The sequence below is a fragment of the Paroedura picta genome, chromosome 1 (assembly GCF_049243985.1).
Source record: "Paroedura picta isolate Pp20150507F chromosome 1, Ppicta_v3.0, whole genome shotgun sequence".
NCBI classification, from domain to species: domain Eukaryota; kingdom Metazoa; phylum Chordata; class Lepidosauria; order Squamata; family Gekkonidae; genus Paroedura; species Paroedura picta.
In genome coordinates, this window is record NC_135369.1 from 179,515,484 (window position 1) to 179,539,133 (window position 23,650).

The following is a 23,650-nucleotide window of genomic DNA, read 5'->3' on the forward strand; positions in this document are numbered from 1 at the left end:
GAGGGTTATTGATGACAAAGGAAACGCTAGAGAATAAATGAGGACATAGAGCAGTGGACTCTAATCTGGAGAACCAGCTTTGATTCCCCACTCCTCCTCCGCATGCAGTCCGTTGGGTGACCTTGGGTCTTTTAGAGATGTTCTCTCAGTGCTCTTTCAGCCTCATCTACCTCCCAGGGTGTCTTATGTGGGGAGAGGGAGGGAAAAGCGTATATAAATGGCTTTGGGACTACTTTGGGTAAAGCGGAGCATAAAAAAAATCAGCTCGTCTCTTCTTCTGTGCAACGTACAGATAATCTACATGCATTGGCTGTTGGGTATGTGGGCATTCTGCTCAGAACCTGATTGGCCCTTAACAGAGCTATCTGATTGGTCCCTAAACAAGCCCTGAGACCGATCCCTCATTGGCTGGATTTGGGTCCTTGATTTCCATGCTGCTGTTCTGAATTAGAATGTCCACATACCCAACCAGCAATCAGCATTATATAGGATATCCTCCAACCATGGCCAGCTGTAGCTGCCTTGTGGACATCACATACTAGTGTGCTTCATGATAAGGCTGACTGTCACCCAGATTCAACAGGGCATAATCAAGCACTGTAGCTCTTATAGTGTTCTAAGTATTTTGCACATATCTTATTATTTACTTTGCAATAGCACTTTAGGAAGGATGGTCCTTTTATCTTCATATTATGTTGATTCGGGTACTTTCCAGCCTATTGGAGCCGAAACACCCATCCCTTGTATTTAAATGGTCCAAATCAGAAGTGGCTGAATCCTGGGAATGTATATAAATCACATGAATAAATAAATAAATAAATTTAAAGGAAGCGGATGGGGCATCTGTCATTATCAGCTGCGAGGTACATCTGCTAATATTATCAGCTGTTAGGAGCCGACAGATCATCTGTCATTATCAGCTTGGAGGCACATCTGCTGATATTATCAGCTGTTAAGAGCCGACAGATCATCTGTCATTATCAGCTGTGAGGGACATCTGCTAACAGATCATCTGTCATTATCAGCTTGGAGGCACATCTGCTAATATTATCAGTTGTTAGAAGCTGACAGATCATCTGTCATTATCAGCTTGGAGGCACATCTGCTAATATTATCAGTTGTTAGGAGCCGACAGATCATCTGTCATTATCAGCTGTGAGGGACATCTGCTAACATTATCAGCTGTTAGAAGCTGACAGATTATCTGTCATTATCAGCTTGGAGGCACATCTGCTGATATTATCAGCTGTTAGGAGCCGACAGATCATCTGTCATTATCAGCTGGGAGGCCCATCTGCTAACATTATCAGCTGTTAGGAGCCGACAGATCATCTGTCATTATCAGCTGGGAGGGACATCTGCTAACATTATCAGTTGTTAGGAGCCGGCAGATCATCTGTCATTATCAGCTGTGAGGGACATCTGCTAACATTATCAGTTGTTAGGAGCCGGCAGATCATCTGTCATTATCAGCTGTGAGGCGCATCTGCTAACATTATCAGCTGTTAGGAGCCGACAGAGCATCTGTCATTATCAGCTGTTAGGCACACCTCTTGCTCTGTTTAAATGCTCCCTGCTACCTTTGAATGTTAAGCTGCCTGCAAGGGTTGGGATGGGGGAATATTTAAAGTGAGAGCAGCACACTGAACATCTGATAATGAAAGGCGCGCCGCATGCTCCCTTTAAATCCTTCCCCAAGTTTGGAGATTTGTCCACCTCTGATTTGGACCGTTTAAATGCAGGGGGTGGGTGGTTCCACTCCAGTAGGTCAAAAAGCACCCAAAACGGTACAAATTTTATTTTTGTGCACATGCCTACCGCATATTGCAGGGGGCGAGAAAAAGGGGAGGCTGAGAGTGACTTGCGTCATATATCTGCCTAGAGCGTTCATGACAGGGCAAGATTAGAATCGGGGACTTGAGTCGACAGCTCATTATTTTAACCACTACATCACGCCAGCTCCCCGGTGCATGCAGAAAAGCCATTACGGAATTTATCTTCACCTGTAATTGGTGGCGGTAAAATCGGCTCCATAGCGTCTATGTCTGCCCTGGTCAACCGAGCCACTTTCTCCGAAATCACCTGCTGCACGGTGCTTAGCTGCCTGGCATCGGGAACGAGGACTGCGAGATCAGGAGCAAAAGAAATGGTCCGCAGTTCGGTGATGTCTGCGTTCCCAATGCCGATGCCGAAGGGCACAGCCCCGTTGCTCTTCAGAGCCGCAGCGGGCCTTGTGACGTCATCTCGGGACCTCTCTGCTGTCACCAGGATCAAGAACTGGAGGACGCCTTCGGCCACCCTGCTCCCACCCTGGCTGGTGAACACGTTGCGTAGAAGGTAGGTAAGGGCGGCCCCCGTGTTAAGTGGCGACCCCCCCATGGGAGACAGGCGCCGGACGGCATTGATCACAGCGGTCTTGTCTGAATGGGCGTTCAGGAGGAACTCTACTCTGGGAACGTTGCTGTATTGGACCACGGCAACCCGAATGTCGTCAGGGCCCACCTCCAGGTATTCGATCACGCTTTCCACAAAGGAGATCAGCGAGGGGAAACTGCGCCTGATGCCGTCTGAGCCGTCGATCAGGAACACGATATCCTTCTTCTGAACTTCTGAGGAAAGGGGGGGGGGAGATAAAGGAGACCGGTTTACACGTTGAACCTTTCCGGTTTATTTTACATCTGCTTAGAAAAAAAACTGGGTTAATTTCTTGTGGAACTAGAAGGAAGGAGGCTGGTGAGGGAAGGCGATAAACAAAAAGAGAAGTAACACCCAAGATGTTCAGGGATAAGCTCCTTTTTTCAGGATCAGCAAGTTTTGAGTCAAGAGCAGGGATATGCAAACTGCGGCCCTTCAGATGTCTATGGACTACAATCCCCAGGAGCCCCTGCCAGCGTTTGCTGGCAGGGGCTCGTGGGAAATGTAGTCCATGGACGTCTGGAGGGCCGCAGTTTGACTACCCCTGGTCAAGAGCTTTTCTAGGGACCACTTAAAGCAGGAGTGGCCAAACTGTGGCTCTCCAGATGTCCATGGACTATCATCCCCATGAGCCCCTGCCAGCATGGTACTGTTTGGCCACCCCTGAGTCTAAAAGGATTGTCCTGGTATGCGGGAACTGTTCATGGTGCCCTTGCCATGAAAAAGCTGCTAGTAGTGAGGTGGGGTGAATCAGAGGATTGGTGTGCATAGGAGACCTCAAAGGCTAATAGATCCAGATGCCTTCAGTTTGAGGCAAGAGATCCTGAAAATACAGCAGGGATCCTTGTCAAGTCCGCATTGAACTTGGTAATGCAAAAGAAGAAGAGCCTGCTTTTTGTACTCCACTCTTTACCACCCGAAGGAGTCTCAAAGCAACTTTAAAACACCTTTTTCCTGCAACCGACCCCCTTTAAGGTAAGTGGGGCTGAGAGAGGCCCAAGGTCACCCAGCAGACTTCATGTAGAAGAGGAGGGGGGAATCAAAGCTGGTTCTCCAGATCAGAGGGCACCGCTCTGAACCACCATACCAAGCTAATTGTGTCGGTGACACCAGAGCATCTAAATGCAAGCTCAGTTTCAGCTGAGATAATCATCTGACTTACTGGGAGGCGGGCACAAGGGCTAGAATGCACGTGAAGGAAAATGGGGCAGGAGGATATATTCAGCACGGACGCCTTTAGCACGCTCCTACCATGGCGGTGATTATTTGTACACCAGCCTGCCAACTAGGAGCCTGTCTTGCACTTGGCGTTTCTAGGGCTGGTGGTGGAAAGGACTGCCGTGGACTGACAGCATACCTGGAGGAAGCTTCGGTCCTAGACCCAGCCCAGTCAGGCCTCTGACCTGGCCATGGGGTAGAGACAGCATTGGTCACCCTGATGGACAACCTCCACCGCCAGCTGCTAATACTGATCTATCTTTTGGCAGCGTTCGACACAGTAGAACATGAGCTACTAGCTCGCTGCCTCGCCAACACTGGGATACAAGGGAAAGCCCTTCAGTGGCTGATCTCTTTTCTCCAGGGTTGCAGACAAAAGGTAGCAACAGGAGAGAACCGGGATAACTGCTGGAAACTCCCATGTGGGGTTCCGCAATGAACAGTCCTCTCCCCGATCCTATTCAATCCCTCTCGCCCAGCTGAAAGTAGGTTCAGGTTGGGGCCTATTCTGCACACAATAGATAATGAACTTTCAATGCACTTTAGAAGTAGCTTTTCCTGTTCTGCACAAGAAAATCCAGCTGCCAAAGCACATTGGAAGTGCATTATCCTATGTGTGCGGAATGGGCCTGGGATGCCATCAATATACTGATGACGCCCAGCTTTTCCTCATGATGGACAGCCATCCTGACTCATTAGCCAGAGGTCTGGAAGCAGTGTCGGGCTGGCTCAAGCAGAGCCGTCTGAAGCTAAATCCTTCAAAGAGGGAGGATCCTGCAGTTTGGTAAGAAAGGTCCAGCCAAGGACAGGATGCAGCTGCCAGTTGCGAACTCAGCCAGGAACCTGGCCGTTACCTTTGTCACCTCCCTTTCCATGGAAGAACAGATAACAAGAGTAGCTCGCCTAGCATTCTTCCACCTGTGTCAAGCCAAGGTACTAGCGCCCTACCTGGCCCCAGAACAGCTAGCCACAGTGATCCAAACAACAGTCACCCCTAGGCTTGATTTCTGTAACTCGCCTACCCTTAATCCTGATCCGGAAACTTCAAGTGGTGGAGAATGCAGCAGCCAGGGGCCTCACGGGAACATCTTGGAGGGCCCACACCCGGCTCACAGTCCAACAGCTGCACTGGCTACCAGCTGACTACCGGATCAGGCTTAAAGTCTTGGTAATTACCTTCAAGGCCATATGCGGACTGGGCCCTGAGTATCTTGAGAAACCGCCTCTCCACTTATGCCCCGTCCCAAGAGCATTATGCTCCAGAAACATCAACAAATTGGTGATCCCTGGCCCCAAGGAAGCTCGACGGACCTTGGCCAGAGCTAGGGCTTTCTCAGTCCAGGCCCCCACCTGGTAGAACGAGCTCCCAGATGACATCAGGGCCCTGCCGGACCTAAATCTATTCCGCAGGGCCTGTAAACTGAAGCTCTTCCACCAGGCATTCGGTCAAGGCAAGTAAGCAAATCCACCGAGAGCCCAGAGGTCCCTCCTGTTGTTAATCTGCACTTACAGAAAGGAACAGAAAGCACAGTGCAGGAAAATGGAGGACTGTCCTACTGTTAAATGTAGACTTTATAAATCATGTCGATTTGACACAAGTTCCTATTATCAAACTGTTATATATATATATGTTTAGATCAGCATGTTTATTTACAATGTACTTTTTCATGAAAGTTCCACGTAAACTGCCATGAGCCTCAAGGGAGGGTGGTATATAAATAAGAAATGGATGGATGGATTGATGGATGGAGAGAGAGAGAGAGAGAGAGAGAGAGAGAGAGAGAGAGAGAGAGAGAGAGAGAGAGAGAGAGAGAGAGAGAGAGATGCACACATTTCATCTGTGGAAACAAGAAAAGGAAGGGCCAGCTATACCTTTTGGTGCGAGTTCGACGGTTTTCAATAGATTGACTATTTTTGGTTGAACGTCAAGGATTCTAGACAAGGAATCTGCGTGGAGAATGAAATTTGGGTCATAAACTATCTTTTCTAATTCAGCAGTATCAGCAGTCCTGGATTTGATCACAAAAGTGACGATGCTCGCTTGTTTCAGAGTGTTTGCGCCCTCGTCCACGTTGTCATGTGACCTCCCGGCGGCCAGGAGAACAAGGAACTGCGGCACGCCTTCTTCGATTCTGCTCCCAGCATTCCTCACAAAGATTTCCCTCAGGGCGTACTCTAACGCAGCGCCGATGTTGAGTTGTCGCCCTGTCTTTATCTTCATTTTTTTCACTTTCTGAATGGTTTCACTCTTAGACGGGATCTCTTCAAAGTTGAACTCGACTTGCACGTTGTCACTAAACTGGGCCACGGCCACCCGGGTGCCGTCTGGCTTCACATCCAGCTCAGAAATAACACGGGACAGAAACTCTCGAACAGCAGGGAACTGACCGGCAATGTTTGAGGAACCATCGGTCAAAAATAAGACATCTTTCTTGCTTTCTGGAATATAGAGACAGGACAGTGTTTTAATATGCCATAAAGGAATTGCCCTGACATATGGATGCATCAGTAGAAAGACAATTGATTATAGATGCATATATAATTAAGAGAGATGATAAACTAGGAGAAATTGGACATGGCAGGACTGGAAGCACACCCTGAATGCTCAAATTAGCCCTTAGCATCATCTAGCACAGAGATGGTCAAACTGTGGCTATCCAGATGTCCTTGGACTACTGGTTCACATCATGTACTACATGCACAAATGGGCCACCACAGAGCTGACATTTCAGAGGGGACTCTAGTGCCATTCCAGTTTTCTTCAACCTAGCATATTTCAACGGAGAGAATTCACCCGTTGAGCTACCAGCAATCCAATGCACAATAATCAAGTGTGCTTAAATTTGAGTGATGAACTGGGGCTAATAAGATGGACATACTATGTTAGGCACGGTTCTTCCCAACAGCTAGACTGCTACGATAGGAAATGCTGCACCGCATGGGTGGTATTTTTTCCAGGTTTCAGAAGTCTTCTGATGGCTAGTAATGCTCCCTGAAAAAATGCCTGACTATGGATTTTATTTTTAAGTAATGAAAGGTGAGGATGAATCTGTTCTATATCCCCCTCCTAGTACGATAGTATTTAGCGATAAATAAATCAAAAGGTTAAAGATATTGAGCATCAAAAGGACCTTGCTAGCTCACCTTCATTTAATGCACCCCTCCCTAGCAAATATATATTAACACCTGCTCCCTAGCACTATCTGCTGGAAATAAATAGTCACAGAAGGGCATATACACTTGCGGGATGCTCAATCCTACCCCCTGCTATTCCAGAAGGAAGATTTAATAAGATCCCCAGGGAGAAGAGAATCAGTCCATATAACATTAAGGAACTAGAAACTATGTTTTCTTCAGATGCACTTTTTATAGGGAACCTCGTGCCAAGATTATTGAGCCTCTGATTAGAGATATGAATGCTGAGGATGAAGAGGTTTGGATTTAAAAGCTCCTTATGGGAGGTAACACCCCCAGGAGATAACACCTTCCAGGATTCAAAATACTGTGCAATTTTAATTAAGATCAGACAACTAAGTATCGCTACTGTATAGTTTTTATCTCTTGGTTGGTCTGATTTAATAGCCATTAATTTTTATTCTAGGCCTCCCTGCCATGCCCCCTCACCAGACATGAAAGGAACTTCAGCTGGGAAAGGTTTCAATGGCTGAGACCCTTCCCCTTCCCACTCCCTCCAGGCCCATCATTGGCAACTTAGGGAGGGGACGGGTCTACCTTCCCAAATAAGGTTGTGCGCAGCAACGTCCAAATTGGCCGCTCCGGACGCCGCCGCGCACAACCCTATTCCCAAATAAGAGTAGAATTTTTTTTCAAGAAGGAGGAAAGTTGGGTTTTATGCCCTGCTTTTCTCTACTAGAAGGAGTCTCAAAGCGGCTTACGATGACCTTCCCTTCCTCTCCCCACAACAGGCACCCTGTGAGGTAGATGGGGCTGAGAGAGTACTGATATTGCTGCTCTGTGAGAACCGCTCTAAGAGGACTTTCACTAGCCCAAGGTCACCCAGCTGGCTGCATGTGGAGGAGCGGGGAATCAAACCCAGCTTGCCACTCTTAACCACTACACCAAGCTGGCTATTTTCCTCTCCTCTTTGCTTGGAGCTGGAAACAGCAGGCACAAGGTGGGAGGGCTCTCCCCAGCCGCCATTTTGAAAACCTCCCCCCATGCTGCCTTCGCAGCACCACACAGTGCTCAATCCCGTGATTTGGAATCCCTGCTCAAGAGATTTTTCCTCACAGTCCTTCCGACATATAACTTTTGAGGTAAAACGGATCAAGAAAGGAAAGAAGAGATTACCTGCAACGGGAATGGTGACTTCGTCCACATTGCCACTAATGTATGTCATTAGTGGACCAATCATGTCTTCTGGCAAAGCTTCAAGAGAACTGAAATCATCCTTAAAGTACACCATTTGTGGATTAAAGGCAATCTGTTGGAGATCTGCCCGAACGGCATTCCTAACTCCAATGCAGAACGTCAGCACTCCTGCACGGGCTAAAGCGTTAGCGGCCTGTCGGAAGGAGTCGGCAGAGGGCCCGGCCGCAAGGAAGACTAGCACCTGAGGGACGTTTTCATCTATCCTGCTCCCACCGGCTTCCGTGAAATGATTGGAAAGGACAAAGTCTAGCGCAGAGCCAACGTTCAACACTGAACCCCCCTGGAGCCTCAGCTGATCGAGGCGCCTGAGGACGTCTGACTTGGTTAGGAATGTGTTTAGAAAGAATTCGGTCTTAGGGTTCTCGCTAAATTGGACTAGGCCGATTCGGGTCTCGTCAATTCCAACCTCGAGGAGCTTAACTAGGCTCACAACGAGGTCCCGGACAAATGGGAAGTTGGCATTTCCGACGTTGACGGATCCGTCCAAAAGAAAGAGGATATCCCTTTTGTTGGCCAGAACTGCGGTAGAGCACAGAAAATAACGTGAGGCATCACAGAAAAACACACAAGTACTTATCATGTGTGCATACAACATTCGCTGTACACACATGTATACACCGTTAGAGAGGAGGAGGAAAGAGGTCAGGGCAGCGGGAAAGAGAAGGAAAGGAGATCTGAGGAGAGCGGGAAAGAACTTATAAGTATGGATACTCCAAGTAGGTTGGTTTTACATAAAACTCCCCTGGAACTCACTTCAGTGAGAAGGGCATTGTATTCTGTCTGATTATGTTAGCCATTCAGTCGCATCCGACTCTTGGCGATCCTATGGCTCAATTGTCTCCATGTCTTTCGATCTTGCACACCTCTTTTAGTTTTATAATGCTCTGGCCAGTGTCCATTGTGATCGTATCTAACCGCCATGTTCTTTGTCGGCTGGGTTTCCTTTCCTAGCATAATTGCTCTCTCCACTGAGTTGGATCGCATGCCAGGGCCACAGTAAGCGAGCCGGAGTTTTGCGATTTTGCCTTCTGGTGATACAAGGCAACCAAGAGCCTTGCTCTGAAGCACAGAATTACCAGCAAAGTTCAGTGAAATTGGTTTTTATACTGAATATATGCCAGTTCTTACTTTAGGGTCAATAACCGGCATCCAAACGACGGTTCTCAGTTAGATATTCCAAGAGGTCTTCCCGGGGGCTCCTGAGTCCAGAAGTCACTGGGTCACATCCCTTGCTCAGTGCCAAGTCCTTGTAGGGGAATTTCAGGCCTGGTGGAATTGGGAGCATATCTTTTTGAGTTCTAAAGGAAACTGTCAATGGTTGCAGGATTCTATCTCTGCTATGCCCTTCCTAGATGAACTAGACCAGCGGTGGCCAAACTACAGCTCTCCAGATGTCTGTAGACTACAATTTCCACAAACCTCTGCCAGCATGCTGGAGTTAAAGTTATGTGCTTTCAAGCCCAATTAAATCAATTGCACTTGACCACAACTCTATGGTGGACTGCCGCCATCAAGCCCTGGAGAATATAAGTATCAAATTTCACCATACAGTGCAGAAAGCACATTATGGTTTGACCTTTGGCCATTTATTTATGCTGATTCCTATAGCCAGGTAATAAGTAAATTTAGTAATGAACATGAATTCTTTGAGAAAATGGTACTTGCTTAATCGTTTTGTTTTCCGCATACTTACTAGTACCTACATGTACTAATTCTTACAAGGAAAGAAACACAATCCAGAGAGAGAGACAGAGAGACAGAGAGAGGAGGAGGAGGAGGAGAAGAAGAAGAAGAAGAAGAGTTGGTTTTCTCTACTGCTTTTCTCTACCCAAAGGAGTCTCAAAGCATTTTACAATCCCTTTCCTCTCCCCACAACAGACACGCTGTGAGGTGGGTGAGGCTGAGAGAGCCCTGATATTACTGCTTGGTCAGAACAGCTTTATCAGTGCCATGGGGAGCCCAAGGTCACCCAGCTGGCTGCATGTGGGGGAGTGCAGAATCAAACCCAGCTTGCCAGATTAGAAGTCCACACTCCTAACCACTACACCAAGCTGACACTCCTAACCACTACACCAAGAGGGGGCAGGGGGAGAGAGAGAGAGAGAGAGAGAGAGAGAGAGAGAGAGAGAGAGAGAGAGAGAGAGAGAGAGAGAGAGAGAGAGAGAGAGAGAAGTACATATATCTTTGCAGGTATAAGAACACTGAAGAACATTTTTAATTTATATTTAAAAATAAAAATGTCAGAGCTTATATGCACCATGCAAGACTATATTAGTAGGACATACACATTTTGAAAAAGCTTGTTAAGTGAAAGATCTGTGTCCCACGATATTCATCTTCATTTGGGTTATGTCGGGAAGACATAAAAAGCTAGTAGCAGTTCACCCATAGCTGAAAAGGCAACTGAAAACTGGCCTCGCAGAAAACGTAAACGGTTGGGTTCCTAATGCTTTCTGTTGCCTTCCTCGCTGAGGAAACAGCTCTTTTTTTAAGGGACGGTGCGGGGAAAAGCTTGTGGCACAGCCTACACTTCATTGCCTACTGCATTCACAGTCCTCTATAACTGGATCTGTCCAGCGGAGGAACGACAAATGGGATGCTATCTGCCCCTGCTGTTATGCTGGATATAAAGCTGTCTGCCAGCTACCTTCCTGGCAGACTCAGGCAGCATCCACACACCCAGGGGTCTCCATTTTGTGCCCACTGCCACTGTGAGCACAAAAAAAAAAGAAGAAGTCAAAAATCGAAATCAAAACAACACCAATGTCATAAAGTCTTTTTTCTTCTTAAACAAATACATTGCTAATTTTCAACTTATCCGTATCCATATATTCCAGATATGGGCAACCAGAACGGGGACCCGGTTGTGCTTATCCCGCCTTCCATGTCTTCTTCAGTGACTGCCTGTCAATATCTGAACAAAATATCATGAATATGAGCCAGTAATACGTATCACCTAGGCAAGAGCTCTGCTTTTCGGTGGGGCCATTTCTCCTCATGTCCGGTTCATATCCATGGTGAAATGTGATAACTGTGATATTTTGTTCAGATATTGACTGGCAATCACTGAAGAAGACACGGAAAGCGGGATAAGCACACCCGGGATCCTGTTCTGGTTGCCTATATCTGGAATTTATGGATACTGGTAAGTTGAAAATTAGAAATATATTCATTTAATAAGGAAAAAGACTTTATTACATTGGTGCCATTATGATTTCGATTTCTGACTTCTTATTGTTCATAAAAAATCTACGGTGTTCTCCTATGCTACTGTGAGCACAGAGGCATTGGCAATGGCAATGTTTTGGATACACTGTCCTCTGCCAGCTGTCTGAACTCAGCAAGTCTGAACAGTTATTATGACTGAATTCTGAGGCAATTAAAAAGAAGAGTTGGGTTTTATACCCTGCTTTTCACTGCCTGAAGAGGTCTCCAAGCAGCTTGCGATTGCCTTCCCTTCCTCTCCCCACAACAGGCGCCCTGTGAGGGAGGTAGGGTTCTCACTGCTCTGTGCGAACAGCTCTATCAGGGCTGTGACTGGCCCAAGGTCACCCAGCTGGCCGCATGTGGAGGGGCGAGGAATCAAACCCGGCTCGCCAGATTGAAAGCTGTGGATATTCTGATCACTGCAATTTATCTGGAGTTCTTCAAAGCCATCGTGATGTAGGTTATCTTAATACTTTGGGCATTTGTCGGATTTATACTCTGCCTCTTCCCCCTTTTTTGAATTTGTCAAAGTAGCTTATGACTGAAGAAAGCTATTTTCAGTCTTAGATGGGGGGGGGGATTTTCCACAGATGGGCCTTCCCCCCCTTTGGAGAAAACTGAACGAGATTTCCCATCTTCCTCGTTGGGGGGAGAGGGGACAGTTCCTTCTCTTTGATATTCCTTATAATACATAGAAACAGCAAATATGAATCTCCATATTGCTGTCAATGCATTAATATAAATTTTAATGTATGTTTTAGGAATCACTAGCTAACGGGGTTAGAATACTAGAAGCCAGAATAATTCGGCAGAAATATTCCACAGGCTCTGATGAACAGATTTCACAATTTGTAAATATTAATAATAACACACTGATATATATCTATATAGAGAGAGTGATCATCATCAGCCACTATATATTGGAAAGATTCCAATGGTTAGCCATGTTGGTCTGAAGTAGCACAATAAAATCAGAGTCCAATAGCACCGTTAAGACCAACAAAGATTTATTCTTGGATGCTTTAGGATTTATTTTAAAAGATTTATTTTTCTTGGATGCTTTAGGATGCTTAGGGCTGATCCTGCGTTGAGCAGGGGGTTGGACTAGATGGCCTGTATGGCCCCTTCCAACTCTATGATTCTATGATTCTATTCAGGGTGTGAGCTTTCGAGTGCAAGCACTCTTCGTCAAATCAAGAGTGCTTGCACTCGAAAGCTCATGCCCTGAATAAATCTTTGTTGGTCTGAAAGGTGCTATTGGACTCTGATTTTATTATATTTTGGAAAGAAACTGTGTCAGTTAGCAACAGTATCAATTGCCCTAATAGTCATGTAGGCGGCATTTGACTTGCAGCAAGAATCAAATGATGTCAACAAAGAGATTCGCTAAAATGGGTGGTTGTGGGTTTTCTGGGTTGTATGGCTGCCATCTGGTAGGTTTAGTCCCTGACATTTCGCCTGTAACTCTGGCCAGCATCTTCAGAGATAGGACAGGGCCGTTCCCTGAAGGCTGAGAAAATCCCGTGAGAAGTCAACAATAAGGAATGTCCTTATGTCAGGGGTAGTCAAACTGCGGCCCTCCAGATGTCCATGAACTACAATTCCCAGAAGCCCCTGCCAGCATTCGCTGGCAGGGGCTTCTGGGAATTGTAGTTCATGGACATCTGGAGGGCCGCAGTTTGACTACCCCTGCCTTATGTAGTTTATTCTGACCCAAGTCTTCGCAGAAAAGCTTCAAGTATGTTCAGATGAAGGAATCCTTCCGAAATAATGCTTTGAATAACTATTGATTAAAGCTATTAGAGATATCTAGGCCAAGAGAGAGGAGTCTCTAGTTCAAATCTTCAGGCGCAATGACATGTTTCTGAAGAAAGGAACACTTCCTGAAAATAGGTTTAATTGAATAAATGGCATCATTTACATTGCTTATTATTATTTGCCTCTCGCACGATTTTCTCAAGCCTCATTACTGTGGGGCCAATCTATTTCTCCCCATTCTCTGAAGACGGCAGCCACAGTTACTCAAACTACCGGACTACAGCCATGCAGCCCAGAAAACCCACAATAACCAGAGGCTGTGAAAGCCTTTGATGATTAATTCTATAAAGTAGCGATCCCCAACCTGTGGGCTGCGGACCACATGTGGTCCATCGACTAATTGGAGGTGGGCCGTGAAGGACGCCTTCTCCCCCCCCCCGGCCCTTTACTTCATCCCCCTCCCGGCCCTTTACAACACACTTTGGGTGTCATTGTCTCCCATCACTCCCAGATGGGACTATCTCGTTGCAGAGAAACAAGCTCAGGGTTCCCATTGATTGGTCAATGTCATGAGTTAAAATTTCCATGAAAATAAAATGTTCCTCATGTTCGTTGTTGTGGCGTGTCTGTATCTTATTTTGAAGGGATGTTTAAACATTACCATAGCGATCAGAGAGCGTTAGGGCAGTGGTTGAGAGTAGAGGAGTAAACTGAGCCACCGGGCCTCAGTAAAATTGTCAAGCGTTGAGTGGTCCCCGGTGATAAAAAGGTTGGGGACCACTGCTCTAAAGCATTAATTCCCCCCCCCCCATCAATTTGCAATGCGTTTCCGAATTCGACAGGCACATTACCTTTTGTTTCCACAACGGTTCCAGAGAGGGTTCGTATAGGCGTCAGGACATCGGAGAGAAGAGGCAGCATGGTGGCTCCACGGAAATCAGACGCAACGAATACCAGGCTCGGACTGAAGGTGATTTGTTCCAGTTCGGCGCGATCTGCATTCAGCGCTCCCACTGCAACGGCCAGTATGCCTTGACTATTCAATTCTCGTGCTGGTTGGGTGACATCATCACCGGATTTGCCGCCGGTAATAAGGACCAGCAGGGGTAGGATACCTTCGCTGATTCTGCATCCTGCATCGGTGGTGAATAGGTTGTCTTTAACGTACCTCAGCGCCGAGCCGGTGTTGTGCACATTGCCACCAACTGCTCTAAGTTTCTTGACATTGTTAACAATGGAAGCTTTGTCCTGGGTAGTGCGGAAAGTGATCTCTGGCCTTACGGTACTTGAATATTGTGCCACAGAAACTTGGATCTTGTCCTCTCCAATGTCCAGTCTGCTGATGATTTTGGAAACGAAATCGCGAATTCCATTAAAAGGGGCATTTCCTTGCATTGTGGTGCCATCTATCAGGAAGACTATGTCCTTCTGATTGGCTTCAGTAACTGCAAGTAACAAGATATAAATAGATATATTTATATATAGTCAGTGGGATTACTCATTCAGAATTGCCGGTCAATGCTGCATTAACAAAGAGGTTTCACACAGGTAAGAACAGAGAGGTTTCACACAGGTAAGAAAATGGGATTGCACTGACCTGTCACTGTTGTTCATCGAGTGGACTTCGGTGCAGGCACACACAGGACTGTACAATTGCAAGCCAGCTGCAGAGAAGAGCTTCCAAGCTTTTCTGAAGAAGCTTCCAGACTCTGGTGTGCTCCCCCTCCCCACCGGCTACAGAGGAATGTCTCCTTTCCTACCCAAAGAGTCATGTGACTGAAGTGGGGTGAGCACTTCTTCCCTCAGTTCCCTTTGTTGCCATGAGGAGGCCTCTGCATGTCTGGCAGCCCACAGTGGAAAAAGGAGGGAGTGATGTGTGCCTGTACAGAAGGCCACTTGATAAACAATGGTTACAGTTACGTGCAACCCCGATTTCATCATTGTGGCTTCTGTGTGGTCCCACATGGGAGAATAGCCTAAGGGAAGGTAGTGTTTGATAGTGATGAGGGAATGGACTAAGTCACTGCCTTGCCGATGTTCTCCAGCATGAGTTTGGCACAGGATCTTGCTGAAGACACGTGAACCCTCATTGAGTGAACTTCCAAGGACATAGGACAAGAGACCTTAGTTTCATCGTAAAATGTCTGGATTACATAGACCATCCAATGGAAGTTCTCCACTTACTTGACTCTCTGAAACATACAAGATTCTACCCTTCCTGAATGATTGTGTACTTAAAAAATAAAAATAAAATGATAATATTTTATTTTTAATCTGCCTTCCTTGAAGGCTCAGGACAGATAACTACATAAAAAAACAATTCAAAAATTGAGATATTAAAACATTCTACAATCAGATTGTCAAAACCACCTCTAATTTTCCAGTGGGACAGATGGTGGTATAGATCAGGGGTAGTCAACCTGTGGTCCTCCAGATTAGCGATCCCTAACCTGTGGGCCGCAGACCACATGTGGTCCTTCGACTAATTGGAGGTGGGCCCCGAAGGACGCCTTCCCCCCCCCCCGGCCCTTTACTTTATCCCCCCCCCCCGCCCTTTACAACACACTTTGGGTGTCATTGTCTCCCATCACTCCCAGATGGGACTATCTCGTTGCAGAGAAACAAGCTCAGGATTCCCATTGATTTGTCATTGTCATGAGTTAAAATTTCCATGAAAATAAAATGTTCCTTATGTTCATTGTTGTGGCGTGTCTGTATCTTATTTTGAAGGGATGTTTAAACATTACCATAGCGATCAGAGAGTGTTAGGGTAGTGGTTGAGAGTAGAAGAGTAAACTACCCCCCCCACCGGGCCTCAGTAAAAGGTGTTGAGTGGTGATAAAAAGGTTGGGGACCACTGCTCCAGATGTTCATGGACTACAATTCCCATAAGCCCCTGCCAGCAAATGCTGGCAGAGGCTCATGGGAATTGTAGTCCATGAACATCTGGAGGACCACAGGTTGACTACCTTGGTATAGATGTCAAATATGGTGACGGTTTGGCTGACAGTTTGGGCTGAGAGGCCAGAATTTCAGTGTCATTTCTTCCTTCAGTCATAGGCCTGGTGGAAAAGCTCTGTTCTACAGGCCCTGTAGAACGATCCCAAGTCCTGCAGGGCCCTGATCTCTCCAGAGAACACTCCCCCCAGCCGAAAAGGCCCTGGCCCTGGTCAAGGCTAGTTTGACATCTTTGGGGCCGGGGATCTTGAGCAGGTTCTTCTCACTTGATCTTAAGCTCCCTTGGGGGATAAGGGAGTAGGCAGTTCCACAGGTATGAAGATTCCAGACATATTAAAAAAGCCTTTAAGAAACTTTTTGGACTCCAGAACAGAGAAGACTGACTGCCCATTAACTGGGACATGAAATGCAGAGATGGCAAGTGGGAGAACCTTTATGGATGAGGTCACTAGCCTCCCTTCTCGCAGTTCCCATAGGTAATCAAATGATTTTGCTCAAAGTACATGATTGTATACCTAAACCATGCTTGTCACGCCAGTGCACAAACCTCTTCCTTGTATAGCTATATGAGCTTCTCGTTCGGGATTTGAGAGGCAGTTATGTGAAAACCCTTATGTGAAAACCCCTCTACTGTAGGATTGCATCAGGTGCAAGTATGGAACCCAAGGATGGCAAACAGGCCCTGGCCCTATGTGGAGTTGCTACTCTGGGGGCAATGTCATGTGTGGCCCTCTGGCCAGCTTCCATGTGGGGAACCACATCATTCTGGGCCAGAAGGGGGCTAGAAGGATGCATGATGACTGGTTTGCCTTTATCTTGGGAATTATTTAAATATTTACTCGAGTAAGGCATCTACAAGCTGGGCATGTGGCTGTACTGTGGCCCTCTCCCCAACATAGGAGTGATCATCATTTTGATCAATTTTTATACAGCATTCCTCGCACTTCTTAAATAGAGCCACCTTACTAATTTGTATGTTAAAGCAGTGGTCCCCAACCCCCGGTCCGAGGACCGGTACCAGTCCGTAGATCAGTCGGTACTGGGCCATGGCTCCTCCTTGTCCTCCTCCCCGGCTGCTGCCTCGGGGGCTGCCCTGCCACTCTGCCGCCAGCTGACCTTTGCTGCTCTCCAGGGGCCCCCATGGCTGGGGCTCCCCCTTGGCGTGGCACTGCGCAGCTGCTGCTGGCAGCGCCCTCTAGTGGGCAGTGGGAAGTCAGGAAAGCAAGTGGAGCAGGGGCTCAGGGAGCAGTGTCCCTCGGTAAAAGACTACCCCCTGGGCCTCAGTAAAATTGTCAAGCGTTGACTGGTCCCCGGTGATAAAAAGGTTGGGGACCACTGTGTTAAAGTCTTCATGGTTCTCCATGGAAAATCCTTTATTCCTGAGGTCCCACGAAGCAGCAGCTGAGAAGCACGGCCTCTCCTCATGGCGGTAAGAAGATAACTGAGGTAAGGAGTGCTCATCCCGCCTCTGTCACATGACCCGTTGGGCTGGAAAAGGGACCTCTATAGACAGGGAGTAGGGGGAGCACTGCAGAACCTAGATCAGGGGTAGTCAAACTGCAGCCCTCCAGAGGTCCATGGACTACAATTCCCAGAAGCCCCTGCCAGCATTTGCATTTGCTGGCAGGGGCTTCTGGGAATTGTAGTCCATGGACCTCTGGAGGGCCGCAGTTTGACTACCCCTGACCTAGATGCTTCTTCAGCTCTTCTCCACAGCTGGCCTGTAATCATGCAATCCAATGTGGGAGTGCCCTGAAACCATGAAGATGAACCTATTTCTGTGTTACAAAAGGCATTTTTATTGTTTTCATCTTGTTAATGCCCATTGCAATGAACTGTGTCATCACTATGCCATTTATTTTTGCAACTTCTATGGTGTCATAAAATTCTTCTGTAACGAATCCCGATTTCTTCCCCCTGTCATACCGAAAGAAGAGCCCTGCTGGATCATGTTGAAGATCTCTCTCATCTTGTGTTCAACCAGTTGCTTCTCAGGAGTTCACAAATGAGGCTGGAAACCCAGGGCCCTCACCTGCTGTCCAGTCCCAAGCCTGGGGCGTGCAGAATTATTCTTCCTCTGAACATGGTCACCCTTGGGTGTGTCATAGCATAAGCCTGCCCACTTTGGCGTCAGAGATGATGCTTCCCTCCACAGTCAGCCAACATTAAACATACCTCCTGGACTACCTTCTTCAACCAACACCAAATATACCTTCTTGTTTGCCTCCTCCCACCACCTTATCCAATTAGACCTCTGCCTCGACCCCTATCCCAAGTCAAACAACATTGTCAAGTAATCAGCAAAACATCGCTGTCGGAATCTGTTGTACGTAATCAAAGCCTTTATTGAAGCAAAGCCTTCAGCTCTTTATTTCAAAACGTATTGTGCTATACCGTGTTTGAATGTTTAGGTACTCATGGTAATAACAGCTGTGTTGATTGTTAGAAAACCTTTTTGAAGATGACTTTGTTTCACTATTGAAAATAAGCCTCAAGCTGGTGGCGGTTTTGCTATTACATCGAATTTGCCCCCCCCCCCATAGATACCTCTATGGAGAACATCAGACATGGAAACATGAGGTGTAAATGGTTTTTAAAGTTTTAATGTTAATTAATTTATTTGTTTCTTCTACTAATATACACCACCCTGAGCCAAGTATGGAAGGGTGGTATATAAATTTAATAACAACAACAAAACTAATAATACCAAAAGTGGAGAGACCAGTGTTTGCAGCCTTGAGGTACTGAAAGCTTTGCCCGAATTATGTATGTATGTATGTATGTATGTGTGTGTGTGTGTGTGTGTGTGTGTGTGTGTGTGTATGTGATTTATATGCCGCCCCTCGCTGTGACGTCTTGGGGCACTGCCCACAAAACCAGTGGGGAATGGTAAAGGTGCATGGAATATTGGAACAGGATGAACAAGAAAGGGTATAAACAGTTAACAGCACAACAGATGGGTAATTTTGAACAGTTGAACAGGGTAACAGCAACAGTCAGGGACAAATTGGATGTCAAGGATGGCTGGTAGGGTGAGAAGCTATGGAAGGTCCCTGTCATTTGGCCTCCTGAAAGCCTGGCAGAAGAACTCTGTCTTGCAGGCCCTATGGAACTATTTGAGTAAACTGTTTGAATAAAAGCTTTTAGTGCATACCGCAGACTCTGACAACAATGTTTTGCTGACTACTGGTCGTGCATGATTATTTAACTTGTCGTGTCACATTGTACCTACCATCATCCCAGCATTCAACTCCTTCCTTCCCTCTGTTTCAAGCCACAAGGTTATTTCCTGCTATGACCTCCTGCCTGGGCAATCCTCTCTACTCACCTTCTCAGGTACAGCCGTGACTGCCCTTTCCTTCCCCTCCTCACCTCCTGACGTGGCACCCAACCCCCTCCATCAGAATGAGGGAAGAGGGCTAATAATCCCGTTCCCTTTACGAGCAAGAACAAGCGTGGATTCATCCCAATGGCCTCTCTCCTTTGCTTACTAAAATGCCTGACTGAACACCAAGGTCTTGGAACAAATTTTTAAAAATATATATTAAACCATTTATTTTAACCTCTCCACTTTTTATTTTAAAAAAAAACAAATTGATCTGCCTGACAATGGGAGAAAGAAAAAAACCTATCCCAAGGCTACTATAAAAGTAAAGGTAAAGGTATCCCCTGGGCAAGCACCAGGTCATGCCTGACCCTTGGGGTGACGCCCTCCAGCGTTTTCATGGCAGACTCAATATGGGGTGGTTTGCCAGTGCCTTCCCTAGTCATTACTGTTTACCCCCCAGCAAGCTGGGTACTCATTTTACCGACCTCGGAAGGATGGAAGGCTGAGTCCACCTTGAGCCGGCTGCTGGGATTCAACTCCCAACCTCATGGACAGAGCTTCCAGACAGCATGTCGCTGCCATACCACTCTGCGCCACAAGAGGCTCTTAAGGCTACTATAGATGTTACTAAAATTATTACAGAAGAAATGAAGTAAAGGGTTCTTCGTTCTTGTTTGCTTATTCTCATATAGGATCCAACCAGAACGGTTTCTAGATATGCCCCATTTTCAAATGGAAATTTTCCTCAATGGTTGTCCTTTGAATGTGACTATCATGAATATCCTAATTGTGAAAATCAACGGCTATTGAATAATATAGCATATAGATTGGCCTTTGGCTCTTCAATATGGGGATGCTAGAAATACCATTGAGGAAAATTTCCATTTGAAAACAGGACATATCTAGAAACCCATTTTGGTTGGATCCTATATGAGAATAAGCAAACAAGAACGAAGAACCCTTTTATTTCATTTCTTCTGTAATAATTTTAGTAACATCTATTTGTAGCCTTGGGATAGGTTTCTTCTTTCTCTTATTATATTCAGTCCCACTTGTCCATATTTGCTTGACAATATAATGGGGCAAAGATGACGAGACACAGGGCCAAGTAAAGCTCAGCTATGGACTTCCATAACAAAAGAACCATTCACGTGCTGATAAGCATCACAGTTGAGCCTTGCATGAAAGCCCAGGGTGGGATTATGCGAGTCCACCAAAGGCAGTGGTATGAAGTGTCTAGATTAATAACACAGACTAGCTTGAGCTCGTCAGAGCATGGAAGTTATGCAGGGTAACTCCTCTTTTAATACTTGGAAGGGAAACTTCCAAGGAATACAAGGGTCATGACTTAGAGGTAGGCAGCCAATGGCAAACCACCTCTGCCCATCTCTTACCTTGAAAACTACATGACGAGCGCCCTAAGTCAGATTGGACTTGAGAGCACTACTATTATTATTGTTAAGCTCACTGGGTGGTCCTGGGGGTCACCCTCTCACTTTTGGCCCAACCTACCTGATCAGGTGGTTATGGAAAGGCAATGCATGTCGTCCTGAACTCCATGAACAAGGACGTAAGAGTAGGCATATCCTTCCACTTACCTCTTGTTTTCTTATTCAGTAATGTTGGTCATCTAGACATCGGTTCACGAAAGGCATTGTTGGCTTAAGTCTTGGGCTTACTCTGCTGTACCTTGGAGTGTTCTATTGCTTCCCGACCCCCTGTTGCCAAGTGATGTGACTGCTGGATCGCAGCCCACAGACACTCTGTGTACATGCTCTGAGGCATCACTTTCTCATGTACTATGTAACCTGCAACAGGCATTTATGACTTATGTTGCCATTCCCTGTGACAGGCAGGCATTCACGGCACTAACACATGAGGCTGCCTTATACTGAATCTGACCACTGGACCATCAGGGCCAGGATTGTCTACTCAGACTGGCAGGGGTTCTCCAGGATCTCAGGGGGTGGTCTTTCATATCACCTCCTACCTGGTCCTTTCAACTGGAGATGCCAGGGATCGAACCTGGGACCTTCTGCATGCTAAGCAAGTACTCAACTGTTGAGCCACAGCTGCTCCCTAGGAAGCTTCCTAATTGTGTTAGTCTACCACAGGGGTAATCAAACTGCGGCCCTCCAGTGGTCCATGGACTACAATTCCCAGAAGCCCCTGCCAGCGAATGCTGGCAGGGGCTTCTGGGAATTGTAGTCCATGGACATCTGAAGGACCGCAGTTTGATTACCCCTGGTCTACCACAACACAACAAAACAGAAGGCCAATGGCTTTAAGGGGGCACTGGACGACTGCTTTGCTCAGGTTAACAGACAATCCTGAAGAGAAAATGACTTAGTCCAGTAAAATCTGACAAGCCACTGATTTTCGCGGTCAGTGCAACAAAAATAGCTGCCCTGCACTGGACAGTTTTGGTAGGAAGGCCATTTCTATTGCCCTGGTTAACAGAAAATGCTCTGCTCAGGCAATTAATCAGAGGCTGTTTTTGTTCCTGCACCAAGCCAAGGTGTACCTTAGTTTGGACCTGGCCTATGATGGTACAGGTAAGGGTTGCCAGACTTTCCTCTATGACGGGAAGCCTCCGGCTGGATGAACTATTTGCCCACCGCTCTTCCACAAGGGAGGGGGAAATGGCAACACTGTAAGCATTCTTACATTATAACAAATAAATAAGCCTAAATGCGGCAAAGGGTAGCACTAGGAATTGCTGGGAACTCAATGGTTTTATCATAGAGTTTACAGCAATTCAGAGAGCTGCCTTACGTCACCTGCGGGAAGTGACACAGGGATGCAGCTGATGCCGTGCTCCATCATGTTCCCCTTTCAAGCCTGCATCCAGTGGTCAGGCTTGGCCTCATAACTCAAGTGCAGGCCCAAGAAGCAATACCTCCCATGTTACTGATGGCTGGACATGAGCTGTTCCCCTGTGGTATATCAACATCCCCCTCACTCAAAGCTGGATAGACCTGCTTCTAAGCAAATACGGAAAGCAAAGAAAAGCGACCAACCTGATGAAGTGTGGAAGCAAACATCCTGAAAAAACAAGTTTTTTTTTTTAACCCGGGAAAGAGAAAAACTAGTATAGGAGGGAATTAAACTCCATTCAAAGTGGTTTCAAGTTTCGTTGGTGTTGAATGCACAAACAAGCAGAAAAAAAACAAGGCTAAAATGGTCTTCAAAGTGGAGAGGAGCAAGTATTGTATAGCACTTTCTTCCTATGGAAGCTGCAGACTTAGGCTGGTTGTGAGTGGGTGACTAGGAAAGGTTGTGTCAATGCTTTGGCTCTTGTGCCCCTTTCTTGCATGCCGATTTCCACTTTGGGGTCAGACGGTGAAATTTCCTCCAGGGCAGACTGGCCAGGGATTCTGGTTTGGGGGGGGGGGGTCATGGGTCCCTCTCCACCTCAAATCCCACCCACTCCTGGCTCCACCCCCAAAGTCTCCTGGTATTTCCCAACCCAGAGCTGGCAACGCTGTGTCTGAGGAGGAGATACTTCATAGGCAACGCATGGACCTCTTTCTGACCTCTTGCAGACACGGCTGTGGACTTATGTTCAGCAGAATACTTGGGTAAACCAGAATATCTGGGCAGAGACTGTATATGCTGCTGCTGCCTTTTGGGAGGGCAGCTGCAACAAGTGATGATAATAAAAATTATGGCAGCTGCACGTGCCAGCCACTGAGCCAGCCAACTACTGCGTCAACAGCACCGTCCACAACACAGAAGTTCTAAGACATGCAGGTGAAACAGGCCTGATCTGAAAAGGATTCGAACAATGAACAGGACTTCAAAAGCAAGGCTTTGAAAACAGCATAATCTGAGTCATTTAATCCATTGTTCTGTTTTACTATAGGTGGAGCAGCATGCCAGTCTCCAAATGCCCCCAAGACCCCTAGACTCACTGTCCCCTCACATCCTCAGTCCCGCCCCTTCCTCTGCCAATCCTGGTTACAGCCATGGCAGATTCAACAGCACTCTCAAGGGCATTGCTCCCGAACACAAACGTCCAGATATTAAGTGGGTGGATGGGAGACTCTGAGGTATGGAACCATGGAGTTGGGAGGAGCCCTACAGGCCATCTAGTCCAACCTGCTGCTCAATGCGGGATCAGTCTAAAGCAGGGGTAGTCAACCTGTGGTCCTCCAGATGTCCATGGCCTACAATTCCCATGAGCCCCTGCCAGCAAACGCTGGCAGGGGCTCATGGGAATTGTAGTCCATGGACATCTGGAGGACCACAGGTTGACTACCCCTGGTCTAAAGCATCCAGAATAAGGATCTGTCATGCCACTGCTTGAAGACCACCAGTGAGGGGAAGCTCACCACCTCCTTAGGCAGTGTATTCCATTGCGGAACTATCCTG

The 23,650-nt window shown here is 46.8% G+C and overlaps 1 protein-coding gene across 1 annotated transcript in view; it reads right to left on the reverse strand.

Annotated features, from left to right (window-relative positions):
* COL6A3 (collagen type VI alpha 3 chain) overlaps positions 1 to 23,650 on the reverse strand; it is a 164,080-nt gene that overhangs the window by 91,081 nt on the left and 49,349 nt on the right. Inside the window, exons 4-7 of the mRNA XM_077313796.1 lie at positions 13,842 to 14,435; positions 7,945 to 8,544; positions 5,506 to 6,072; positions 2,004 to 2,609 (exon numbers count right to left, since the gene is read on the reverse strand). Coding sequence (XP_077169911.1) covers positions 2,004 to 2,609; positions 5,506 to 6,072; positions 7,945 to 8,544; positions 13,842 to 14,435 — 2,367 coding nt within the window. The remainder of the gene's footprint in view (positions 1 to 2,003; positions 2,610 to 5,505; positions 6,073 to 7,944; positions 8,545 to 13,841; positions 14,436 to 23,650) is intronic.